General features: G+C 33.9%; 2 protein-coding genes across 3 annotated transcripts in view; one reads left to right on the top strand and one right to left on the bottom strand.

Annotated features, from left to right (window-relative positions):
* The first annotated feature begins 384 nt into the window (after positions 1-384).
* Positions 385-7,721, top strand: LOC128167069 (geranylgeranyl pyrophosphate synthase-like). 2 transcript variants are annotated; one of them, XM_052832582.1, is made up of 12 exons: positions 385-515; positions 886-950; positions 1,957-2,025; positions 2,402-2,487; positions 3,756-3,802; positions 3,933-4,049; positions 4,916-5,017; positions 5,208-5,268; positions 5,354-5,432; positions 5,521-5,623; positions 7,251-7,365; positions 7,491-7,721. In XM_052832582.1, the coding sequence occupies exons 2-12, from the start codon at positions 921-923 to the stop codon at positions 7,579-7,581; spliced, it is 900 nt and encodes a 299-aa protein (XP_052688542.1). In that variant the 5' UTR covers positions 385-515; positions 886-920; the 3' UTR covers positions 7,582-7,721. The 2 variants fall into 2 exon arrangements, with proteins under 2 accessions (XP_052688542.1, XP_052688543.1); XM_052832583.1 differs by having other exon boundaries at positions 472-625.
* LOC128167068 (set1/Ash2 histone methyltransferase complex subunit ASH2-like) overlaps positions 7,720-12,372 on the bottom strand; it is a 32,515-nt gene continuing 27,862 nt past the window's right edge. Inside the window, exons 15-18 of the mRNA XM_052832581.1 lie at positions 11,955-12,047; positions 8,775-8,873; positions 8,432-8,494; positions 7,720-8,062 (exon numbers count right to left, since the gene is read on the bottom strand). Coding sequence (XP_052688541.1) covers positions 7,970-8,062; positions 8,432-8,494; positions 8,775-8,873; positions 11,955-12,047 — 348 coding nt within the window. The 3' untranslated portion in view covers positions 7,720-7,969. The remainder of the gene's footprint in view (positions 8,063-8,431; positions 8,495-8,774; positions 8,874-11,954; positions 12,048-12,372) is intronic.

Below are 12,372 nucleotides of genomic sequence, written 5' to 3'. Positions count from 1 at the left end.
TGAAAAAAGGAAAGAAATCATTCAAACATTAAATATTTCGACCGACCGTTTTACCAGTCTTGGATTACTGATAAAGATCAGTAACACGGTCGGCATGAAAAAGTAGTTGCACGAAAGTGTTCTTTATTATCATTTTTTTTTACTAAAGAGACTTTGTATAGATAGATAAACGTTTGTCTATTTACAGTATCCTTTCAAGGTGACTAGCTTTAATGTGTATTTTCAAGGTCTTGATTTTAAAAAGTCTTTTGAATGGGTTGAAAATGGGTGTTCATGTGTGTGTGTGTATGAGAGAGAGAGAGAGAGAGAGAGAGAGAGAGAGAGAGAGAGAGAGAGAGAGAGAGATTTTGTTTATTTTTGGAATTCTAAATATAGAAAACACGTGGCCATTTCAATCCGGAAGCAACTATAAGTCAGATACATGTATGATCATTACATTGCTATATATATAAAAGACGTTGCAGTTGGCACAATTTTTCAATTTACAAGATATCCAGGTGGTTAATCGTTAAGTTGTAAGTATTTACTTTACAACTGAAGTACCTTAAGTAAACAAGAAAGACTTTTGAGAAACAGCTGATAAAGAAACAAAGAAGCAGGGGATTGCTTGATTATTGTTTGATGTGTAAGTGTTTTTTCCGTAGAATTTTAGGTAGGAAACCTAAAATTGATTTCTTTTGTTCCATATTCCATACCTTACCATATTCCATATTGTTTTGAAATGTATCATATTCCTACGTTCATGCTATAGGATGTTTATATTTATTGATTTGTGTATTAATTGTGAAAAGGTATATCTACTATTTGTAAAATATATGTGTTTAAGTTATTATATTTGACCAAGTTGAGGATCTTGTTTTTGATTATGAACCATTATCTACACAGGTGACGTCTATTTATAGAATCTCAGTCACAGCAGGATGAGCGAAAAACAAGATGTCAATGAAAAAGTATGTATATAAATGGTGTGATACTAGCTTGACTTGTTGAAAAGTTCTGGAATTTAAAGTTTTAACAAAATAGCTTGAGGGCAAAGGGACAATATACCCCCTTCAAAGACAGGGTGTTCTTTTAGATTTCAGCATTTTCTGTATGTGATTGACAAACCTTTATTATTTAAATTCTTATGTTGGGAATCTCTTTATCATGTTATGATGTACATGTAGTTTGACACTGTTTCTCTGATTTTAATCATCTGTTAACATTACACAAAGTCTGTCTTCTTCAATCAGTGAAGGAAAAATGTTTATGTGATACAAACTATCTATTGAAGAACTTTGAATAGTAACAAAAATATTTTTTTGCTGTAAAGCAACTAAATTACCCATATTGCATAAGAATTACATCTGCCATGAGTACAAAGAGCAGAAACTACATGTAAACAGTTGAGCATAGCAAAGGAGTAGTTGTTACATTCAGTATAAAAATCACAATTATATTTCATAGTTGAAAATTTACAAATCACTTTTAATAATTTATTTGTTTTAAGACTTTGTGACATTCATTGGTAATTTCTAAATTATGGTTATATCGATGAAACTGTATTAAATTACAGAATTCAGTTAAGAAACAAACAACAAATTTAAAAGTTCACCAGGATATGAAGTTGGTTGGTCACATGATCAAATCCTGTGAAGCCCAAAGGGCTTCTCGGTAGATTTGATCACGTACCAACCAACTTCATATCCCGGTGAACTTTTTAACATTGCTGTATATTACTTATATTTACGTTTGAAAAAGACAAATCGCCCAGAACTGTTAAAATTACCAAGATTTTAAGTTAACAATAATCCAAGCGATAAGCGCGTGCTATGTTCATTGTGACGTCATGAAGAAGTTCATACAGAATTGAACGTTTTGGCTATTCTATAGGTTCATATTAGGAAACATATTTACAAATGTAAATATAAGCAATGTACATGTTCATGTGTTGTGATGTCTCATGTTTTTCAACAGGTGCTACTGGAGCCCTACAGCTACATATGCCAGATACCAGGGAAGAAAGTCAGGACCAAGCTATCAGCAGTAAGTCCTTCTAAAGAGCTCCATTTAAACTAATCTGCTTTAACTGTACAGTTAAGCTTGTTTGTTTGTAAAATGAAACAAAAAAATTATTTGTTGAAAAGCTTACATAACAACAATGAGATCCATAGACATAAAAAGGTTAAGAGAAAATTAGCAAGATGAAACTTTGACAAGTCAAAGCTATTCATCAATTTTATCAATGCTTAATTCTCATAATATCAATCAAATTTAATCCATTTAAAAAATATATTGTTTAAGTTGGTATTTTGAATAAAGACAACTTATTCAGCCATTTTTTTCTATTTTAGATTACAAGTTTTCAGATTCTGATATGCACATTTTAGTAAAATAATTTTCTCTTTTTTTACCTCAAAAGGCTTTTAACTGTTGGCTTCAAATACCTGAGGAGAAGTTAAAACTGATAGGGGAGGTTACTCAGATGCTGCATAATGCAAGTTTATTGTAGGTATTTTCTGTGTACATCATGATTTAATTCAAATTAAGGTATTCTGTGTAAGCATTGGTGATAATTATACCGTTTTCTACAATTATTATAGTTTCACAAGTTTGGTATTCTTATCAGTGGACTAGAAAATATTCAACGGAATAAAAAAAAGCAAGTTCATTTTATTCTCAATCTTAATATGGCTGCTATGTTTTTGGCTTACATTAGCTGCAGGTCTGTAGCTCTTGGTCTGAAAATATTTTAATGGACCACCTAGGTCATCCATCCACATTTTTTTAGACCGGGAGCTACAGACCTGCAGCTAGGCTTACATCAGCTGTAAGCTTGTGTCAGCTTTTGTATTCACATGTTATTTGACTGTTCACCTGTTTGTCTGTCTGTGAACTCTATACATTGTGGTAAAACCTTTGGGTCAATCTCAATCAAACATGGCTCAGAATATTGTGAGATTAAAGGGTAATCAAAATTATTCGAAGGGTCACGCCCTTTTAAAGGGAGGACAACAATAAACCCATCAAGTAAGCATACCGGTCTGTCAGGAAATGTTTTTTTAATGTGTTGCATTATACACTCATACAAAGTTAACTCAGCTTTTACCAGATTCCTGAAAATACTTGAATTGGTACTCCAATGATATTGTACTGTGGTTTCATCAATATTCGCTGAATACCAATTTTCGTGGATTTCGTTGTTAAGTTTATCCATGAAATTAAATGTTCATTGAAGTGCAATTTCTGCTATTATTTTGTATTGATAGGGTCATTGGCCACGAATTTACGTATCCTTGAAAGTGTGATTTTCCCTTTTTCCACGAAAATTGGTACCCTTGAATATTAATGAAACCACAGTATTTATTATTATATAGCACCCTGATATTGTATTTATACTGTTCCGCTTTGTTGCGACTCTTACACAAATATCTGTAATGGAGCCAATTGAGGGATTCAATTGTCAGAGGGATGCAAAGTTTAACATTTGAATATACTGGAAAAAGGCATAAAAAATGTCCTTTTAAGCAAATAAATACATAGAAATACTTTTTTACACGATAAAGATTTTAATTTGTTTTTCATCACGACATCTAATAGCAGTGCTGAGAATGCAATAGGAGTTTTGGCTTAAAAAAAAAATTAAGTAGAGGGATACCAAAAATCACTTGACAACTGTTACTACAATGGGTTTCTTGTTTTAATTTAAATGATAAAGACATTGAACAATTATTAATACATGATATTAAAGCCAAACATTCTTTTAATATTTGTAGAATTGATGACATTGAGGATAATTCAAATTTAAGAAGAGGCATACCAGGTAGCATCAAGTTCTGAAACTTTTTAGAGAAAGAATTTGTATAGTCTACACCATGTTTTTAGACCTGTTTGACAATTTTTTTTTTTTAATTATATAATGTATATAGCAGTGTTGTTTCTTTTTTTCACAGTTGCTCACAATATATATGGAGTGCCACAGACTATAAATTCTGCCAATTATGTTTACTTCCTGGGTTTAGAAAAAGTTCTTCAGCTGGACCATCCAGAGAGCACAAAAGTTTTTACAGGTAATATATTTTCTTTCGTTTGAATGTAGTGATTTAGATTGAAAATATTTTCTTTTGTGGTAATGATGAATATTCATGAGGTAGGCGGGGTTCGAAGGTGATTACGGGTAGAGTATGTTCAGGTAGTATTCATTCTGACAATTCCGGACGGCACGAGAAAGTCGATTTTTATTTAAGAATTAAATATTCAATGTAAAGATTTTGAACATGTTAGATGTTGCAAAGATGCATATATGATGCACAATTTCTAGTGTTACTTACAAGGTGCTTGTCAGGTAGCAAAACTTCATGAAGTTTTGCGAATGGTTTGGTTTGGATTGATAAAATGTATGTTATGGTATTTTGAAATTGAAGAATTTTTTTTATGAGCGACTACTTGTATCGGACGTCAATGCACAAAATAATAAATATTATAGAAAAATGGGGTGTTAATGTTATGTTTTATTTGAGATGGAAGTACATAAGAATTCAATACATGCTTTATGCCAGTCTGGATTTTATTTAAGGTTTCTTGTAGTGTGATCCAATTCTTGTGTTAGCTAAGATCTTGAGAACCTGTCTTTCAAAGTTGTTTCCTAAGCCATTTGATTTAATATACCGTAATTGGATTGGTTGTTGATTTTTTCAACACTGTAAATCATTAGACAGTAAAATATAAATATGCATTTGTATGATAAACTCTTATTCACTGACTGCGAGTGTAAGAGCTCTTTTCCCCAAACCCTGACATATACTATTTCCCTGATGTAAGCCTTTAGAGAATAGCTCATGCACAAGTTTTATAAAAGAGGTATCACACTAGCAGCCTGTGGCTAAGTATAACCAACAGATTCAGAGTTGTTCAGAACAAAGACTTTCTCTCATAGCTCAGCTATTGGAACTGCATCGTGGGCAAGGTATGGACATCTACTGGAGGGATGCAGTGGTGTGTCCCACAGAGGAGGAGTACAAGGCCATGGTTATAAAAAGTAAGGTCATAGACCAGTCACAGGTCAAGGTCACAGGAAAGTCATATATGTGTACTACTGTAACAATAACTTGACATAGTTAATAGTTCTTGCAATAAAACCATAGCCGTGTAACTAAAATCAATAAAATATAATTTTTGTGATCCTAATCTTTGAGATTACCAGTTTTTAATATACTTGTGTTTTACAGAAACTGGAGGACTATTTGGTTTAGCTGTTGGATTAATGCAACTCTTTAGTGACTGTAAAAAGTAAGAAAGTTCAGTAGCTAGAATTTTAGCATATGTTATTCCCAATTTCTTAGCTTATTTATCAATTTTGATTTATTTTTTTCAGAGATTTTGTTCCACTATTAAATGCTCTAGGCTTGTATTTCCAAATACGAGATGATTATGCTAATCTGTACTCTAAAGAGGTAAGCATCTTTTACTATAGTATTACATGGCAAGAAACATAACTTGAAATGCATTCCAGTCTTTGTCTCATCCTAATGCTGATTTCAGTATGAAGCCAACAAGAGTTACTGCGAGGACCTGACAGAGGGCAAGTTTTCCTTCCCCATCATCCACGCCATCAGAAGCAGTAAGGATGACACACAGGTCATAAGTATCCTTGACAATGTGAAAAACCAGTCATCTGTCCAAGATTCTGTGTACAGGGAAATTTTGACTCCTGTCTCAAGAAGATACTTTACAGGAAAATTGTATTTAACTAAACAAAATGCACGGGGTTTTTTTACAGAAAAACTTTAACCCCATCTTATCTTTGCTTTATCCACCCTAATTGACAGTGAACAAATTCAAATAGGACCAATAGAAAACTGCAGGTTACAGTCTTTCGTCACAACTGTATTTGGAGGGAAGTCTTTTATGACTGTGATTGGTTGAAAATAACATGGAGCAAAAAATAACCCAATTATTTATTTACATTTAAAATTTCTCATGTCATTAGGTTGGACAATTCAAAATATCTGCTACTGAGCTGTTGAAACATTTATTCATTCTTTATTTATGTCCCCCTTCGAAGAAGGGAGGGCATTTTGCTTTGCTGCTATCTGTCGGTCGGTCGATTGGTCCACCAACAGTTTCCGTTCATTTTCTTCGCAGAGGATAAACATATTAAAATGAAATTTGGTATACAGGTTTATCATGATAATATCTAGGTTAAGTTCGAAATTGGGTTTGATCAAGCAATTTTCGACAGAGTTATGGCCCTTGGACGTAGAAAAATTCCATTTAATTGCAGTTTCTGCTCATTTTCATCGCAGAGGGTGCACATATTGATATGAAATTTGGTATACAGGTTTATCTAAATAATATCTAGGTCAAGTTTGATTTTGGTATGATAGAGCAATTTTCGACAGAGTTATGCCCCTTGGACTTAGAAAAATTCCAAATAATTGCAGTTGACGTTCATTTTCCTTGTGGATATTTCCGGGGGGGGGGGGGCATAAGTGTTTCACAGTCATCTCTTGTTCTTTAAGCTTTAAGGGGGGGGGCATAAGTGTTTCACAAACATCTCTTGTTCTTTAAGATTTGCAGATTATGAAAATTAAAGTAAAGTACAGTAGTGGGTCTTTTACAGGAACCCTTATACTTATATAAATATGCAAAATGGATTAAGTAAAGGTGAAAAGAATCAAAAGAACAACATCTAAATTTAATTACAGATATCGTAGATGTTTGGATAGTATCACACAAGTATTGAAGAAATTGCTGCTCAACTTCCTCCAGTGAATTAATAATATATAAATAGTGCCTGTTTGGGAGGGTAACAGTTGAAATTGACACCCCGAGGAAAACATTGTCAACCGACAATAATATTTTATTATACTGAATGTCTTAATTTTAGAGAATTTTTATATTGCTTTTATATAGAAATGACGTGAATTCTACGGCGATCCGTATGCGCATAATTTACGCGCATGTAACAATTCGTTATGTTACCCGTTGCTAAGTGTGTTGCTAACGCTGAGGGTAATAGAACGGATTATCAACTGCGTCTACACCAATCAGATTTCAGTATTTAACATGAAAGTAAAATAAATACAAATGTATACTGTATGTCTATGAACATCACTGGTTATTGTATTTGTTTCTTGCTTTATGACTGGCAAAGATTTTGCTTAAGATCAAACTGGAAATACATTTATAATCCTCTCACATGAAAATTTAATTTAAAAGCAAACAGGTAGTTTATCAGGAGATTTCAGAGATCCTTAACACTGATCAAGATATATTGAGACAGCGAACTACAGACAATGATGTCAAGAAGTACTGTGTAGAGTGTCTACATCGACTAGGCTCTTTTGAATACACTAAAGAAATCTTAATACAATTGGAAAACAGGTATGCCACAATATTATAAATACAATTGGACTTTAAAAAAAAAGTTGTAGCCCTTACACTCTCTCCTCTGTAATAAATGTATACATGTGTCATTTACCAGGTAAATGGTTTTTGTTTTTTTGCAGCATTTTTGAGCTGATAGAAGAACATGGGGGTAATCCTATACTGACAGCATTAATTAATGAACTGAAGAAAGTATACAGAGGATCTCAATGACAAAGAATGGTCCTGTTATAGAATCATAGACACAATCTCCTCTAGTCCACTGCCATTTGTATTTCAAAAATACACCATTATTTATCTTTTTCACTATTGTAGCCTATGTTAAATGAATGATAAATAAAATGCAAAATACATGAATGTTTTACTCATTTTATTTCACATTTAATTATGAAGAAATGTTTTACTTTCCTAAAAACAATTTACAGTTCCATGCATGTATGATTTAGCCTCATTGAAGCAGGCTCTCAGCCCATACAGTTGATACGATACTCAGGCCCTACAGTGAAGCAAACACAGACAGGAGCTAAGGGGGACACTTGTTCAGACAGGGCTCGGCTGAATGTTTCTGTCAGTGGCACTGGTGATTGTTTGAAAAATGTTCTTAAAACTCGGGCAATTTCCCTTCATTTTCCACATGGTAAATAATATCTGCTAGAGCATATTCCACCATTGTTTGGGATGCAGCATCTGACATCTGAAAATACAAATTCATAGATACATCGTATTTACTCGTATGTTTACTGACCTTGGTTTGAACTTTGATGAAAAAAAATTCTATTTGAACATTTGAATGGAAATAAAAAATTGAATTCATACAATTGGTATGAACTATAACTTGCTTAATAAATCTTTGTTTGCAATGAAACATGTTTTTTTTTTTTCAAGAAAAGGAAGGAGTAGATTCTGTTGATTACAATTCAAATTTCTTTTGGTAGTATGATAAACAACTAATAATTTTAAAAGACAAAAACAAACCTGGGTATTTTTTAACTGAAACAAAAAATTAAAAGAATGATTTCTCTGAATGTTGAATTTTTTCACTTCAATAAAAATCTTAACTCACCGGTCTGAAGTCCTTGAGACCCTGCGGAGGACACTTAAAGTCTGGCCCAAAGTTCATGGTCACCTGTAGCAAACAAGGATCAGCTGTACTTGTGTACAGAACATACAACATACATGTACTTCTATATGGTGCTCATGTTTTCTATATTTATATGCACATTTAAAGTAAAGAATCTGTTATTGTAAAACCTACAATGAATATCTTCTTTCTCTTGAAAAACTGATGTGACATTGTGAGCCACAGTTTGATAATATAAATAAATGGCATGATAGAATGAATGAAACCTGTAGATTTATTAAAAGTGTTAGTGCAGGTGCCTTTAATGGCGTTTATTGAAACCAACCTTGGTGTTTTTGTACAAGGAAACTGCTGGATAGTATACTCCTTCAAAGACATCCTCATAGGCTATGCCCTGTGATGATCCGTTTTTGTACATAATCATCTGTAAAATTCATAAACCATCAGGTCATTTTTTTATGATTAGCATGAAGTTACCATAAACATGTAACAATTACCGGTAGGTACATAATGGCTAAAAATCACTTACAGCTGTTTTTACCTTATATGCAGGATCAAGCAAACATTCAAATTTTAAGGTGGAATAACACACCTAGAAAAATCACTCATATTTACAGTAAATTTTTTTTTACTATGAAAGGTATAATGATAAATAAACTATACATACATTTCGATCAGAGGTCAGCCATTTTGTGACGATGTGTTATTCCACCTTAATTTCAGGTCTCTCTAATTTCTTGTCAACCTCAAACATTCTCTTGCAATTCTACTTTAAGATTACCAACCATTTGGGACTCCTGGATAAATCCTAATACCTAGTAAGTATTTTACATATATATATATACATAACCCTAGTGGATTCAGGGATTAGTTTCATCTGTGGTTTGAAGGATTCAAATTTTTGTTAACTTAACATTTTAAATTTAGTGTTTGTAAATCCTTCATGTGATTCAGGATGACCTAGGATGCACACTGGATGCATGGATCCCATTGTTGGTTGTAATTTGAATTCTACTTGAGGAAAATGAGTAAATGTGCATTTACTGCAGAATCAATCATCCTTCAGGGATTCGTGTTAATTTGTAATTTCCTGAAATCTAATCAGCAATTCCTGAGTTCTTGTAAATGTGCATAATAAACTTCAGGACTAATCAATGGTTAAGAGTTCCTTGATTACCCAAAATCTTATTAAGGATTCCGGGACTCTAGTTTACCTGAGATCCAAAACGATCATAAACTTTGGAATTCTGTTACATACAAATCTATTAATCATGATTCAGGGATTCTAGTTTAGCCTAAATCCAATTAATAACTTTAATCTATTTAAGGATTCAAAGATTGTGGTTTACAAGGGAACCATTTAATGGTTATGGAATTATAGTTTACCTTTGATCCAATCAATAACTTCTGGGATTTTAATTCACATGATATCCAATGGTTTTCAGAGATTCTAGTTTATTTGAGATCCAATTTTGAATAAGAGATTCTATTTTACCTGAATTCCTATTAATGAATAAAGGATTGTAATCAATCAGAGATTTTAGTTAACTTGAGATCTAATCAGTGGTTTGAGGGATTCTAGTTTACCTGGGATCCAATCAATAGTTTTAGGGAGCCTAGTCAATCTGAAAATTCCTTCAATGAATAAGAGATTCTATTCATAATTTTAACTGCAATAAGGTAAAGTATTTCAGGGATTCTAGTTTTCATGAGACCAAATATTGAATAAGAGATTCTAGTTTACCTGAGATTCTGTTACTGAATAAAGGATTGTAGTTTAACCGAAGTCCAATCAATGGTTGGAGGGATTCTAGTTTACCTGAGATCCAGTCAATGATTGGAGGGATTCTAGTTTACCTGAGATCCAATCAATGGTAGGAGGGATTCTAGTTTACCTGAGATCCAATCAATGGTTGGAGGGATTCTAGTTTACCTGTATATATATATCCAATCAATGGTTGGAGGGATTCTAGTTTACCTGAGATCCAGTCAATGGTTGGAGGGATTCTAGTTTACCTGAGATCCAGTCAATGGTTGGAGGGATTCGTGTTTACCTGAGATCCAATCAATGGTTTGAGGGATACCAGTTTACCTGAGATCCAATCAATGGTTGGAGAGATTCTAATTTACCTGAGATCCAGTCAATGGTTGGAGAGATTCTAGTTTACCTGAGATCCAGTCAATGGTTGGAGAGATTCTAGTTTACCTGAGATCCAGTCAATGGTTGGAGGGATTCTAGTTTACCTGAGATCCAATCAATGGTTGGAGGGATACCAGTTTACCTGAGATCCAGTCAATGGTTGGAAGGAATCTAGTTTACGTGAGATCCAGTCAATGGTTGGAGAGATTCTAGTTTACCTGAGATCCAGTCAATGGTTGGAGGGATACCAGTTTACATGAGATCCAATCAATGGTTGAAAGGATTCTAGTTTACCTGAGATCCAATCAATGGTTTGAGGGATACCAGTTTACCTGAGATCCAATCAATGTTTGGAGGGATTCTAGTTTACCTGAGATCCAGTCAATGGTTGGAGAAATTCAAGTTTACCTGAGATCCAGTCAATAGTTGGAGGGATTCTAGTTTACCTGAGATCCAGTCAATGGTTGGAGGGATTCTAGTTTACCTGAGATCCAGTCAATGGTTAGGGGGATTCTAGTTTACCTGAGATTCTGTTACTGAATAAAGGATTGTAGTTTACCTGAGATCCAATCAATGGTTGGATAGATTCTCATTTACCTGAGATCCAGTCAATGGTTGGAGAAATTCTAGTTTACCTGAGATCCAGTCAATGGTTGGAGGGATTCGTGTTTACCTGAGATCCAATCAATGGTTTGAGGGATACCAGTTTACCTGAGATCCAATCAATGGTTGGAGGGATTGTAGTTTACCTGAGATCCAGTCAATGGTTGGAGAGATAATAGTTTACCTGAGCTCCAGTCATTGGTTGGAGAGATTCTAGTTTACCTGAGATCCAGTCAATGGTTGGAGGGATTCTAGTTTACCTGAGATCCAGTCAATGGTTGGAGGGATTCGTGTTTACCTGAGATCCAGTCAATGGTTGGAGGGATTCTAGTTTACCTGAGATCAAGTCAATGGTTAGAGGGATACCAGTTTACCTGAGATTTTGTTACTGAATAAAGGATTGTAGTTTACCTGAGATCCAATCAATGGTTGGATAGATTCTAATTTACCTGAGATCTAGTCAATAGTTGGAGAGATTCTAGTTTACCTGAGATCCAGTCAATGGTTGGAGGGATTCTAGTTTACCTGAGATCCAGTCAATGGTTGAAGAGATTCTAGTTTACCTGAGATCCAATCAATGGTAGGAGGGATTCTAGTTTACCTGAGATCCAGTCAATGGTTGGAGAGATTCTAGTTTACCTGTATTCATATATCCAATCAAAGGTTTCTAGTTTACCTGTATTTATATATCAAATCAAAGGTTTCTGGGTTTCTTTGTTACTTGAGATCAAATTACTGGTTTTTATAGATATACTAGTGTACCTGAGATCCAATCAATGGTTTCAGGGACTTCTCTGTTTCAGCAACATGGTCCTTCTCTTCATAGTAAAGGTGACTCTTGAACTTTACTAATGGCTGAATAACAAACAAATATTGAAGATGAGTGAACAGGATTAAACATATCACATCTCTTTGCAGATGTAATAAAAGGAAACAAGAATTTTGCATTGTGGTAGGAAAAATGCATGAATGAAGTGTGGGTTTGGGGAACTGACATGATACAAATATCATGTACCGGTACACAGTGTATCCTTCGATACACAGCTTAGTTCTAAATCTACCATGTCATGTGGTCCTATTCCTTGTAAGTAAAACTGTATCTAGAATCAAGTCCCCTCTCTCTCTCTCTCTCTCTCTCAAAAAAAAAAAAAAAAAAAAAAAAAAAATAGGTCAACTGTAC

This window comes from Crassostrea angulata, chromosome 10 (assembly GCF_025612915.1).
Source record: "Crassostrea angulata isolate pt1a10 chromosome 10, ASM2561291v2, whole genome shotgun sequence".
NCBI classification, from domain to species: domain Eukaryota; kingdom Metazoa; phylum Mollusca; class Bivalvia; order Ostreida; family Ostreidae; genus Magallana; species Magallana angulata.
Note: the sequence above shows the minus strand (reverse complement) of the source record. Positions and strands in the feature narration are given on the sequence as shown.

Coding starts and splice junctions, on each gene's coding strand:
- LOC128167069 (XM_052832582.1), top strand. CDS start 921: ATGAGCGAAAAACAAGATGTCAATGAAAAA. Junction 951..1,956: donor AACAAGATGTCAATGAAAAA/GTATGTATATAA, acceptor GTTTTTCAACAG/GTGCTACTGGAGCCCTACAG. Junction 2,026..2,401: donor TCAGGACCAAGCTATCAGCA/GTAAGTCCTTCT, acceptor TTACCTCAAAAG/GCTTTTAACTGTTGGCTTCA.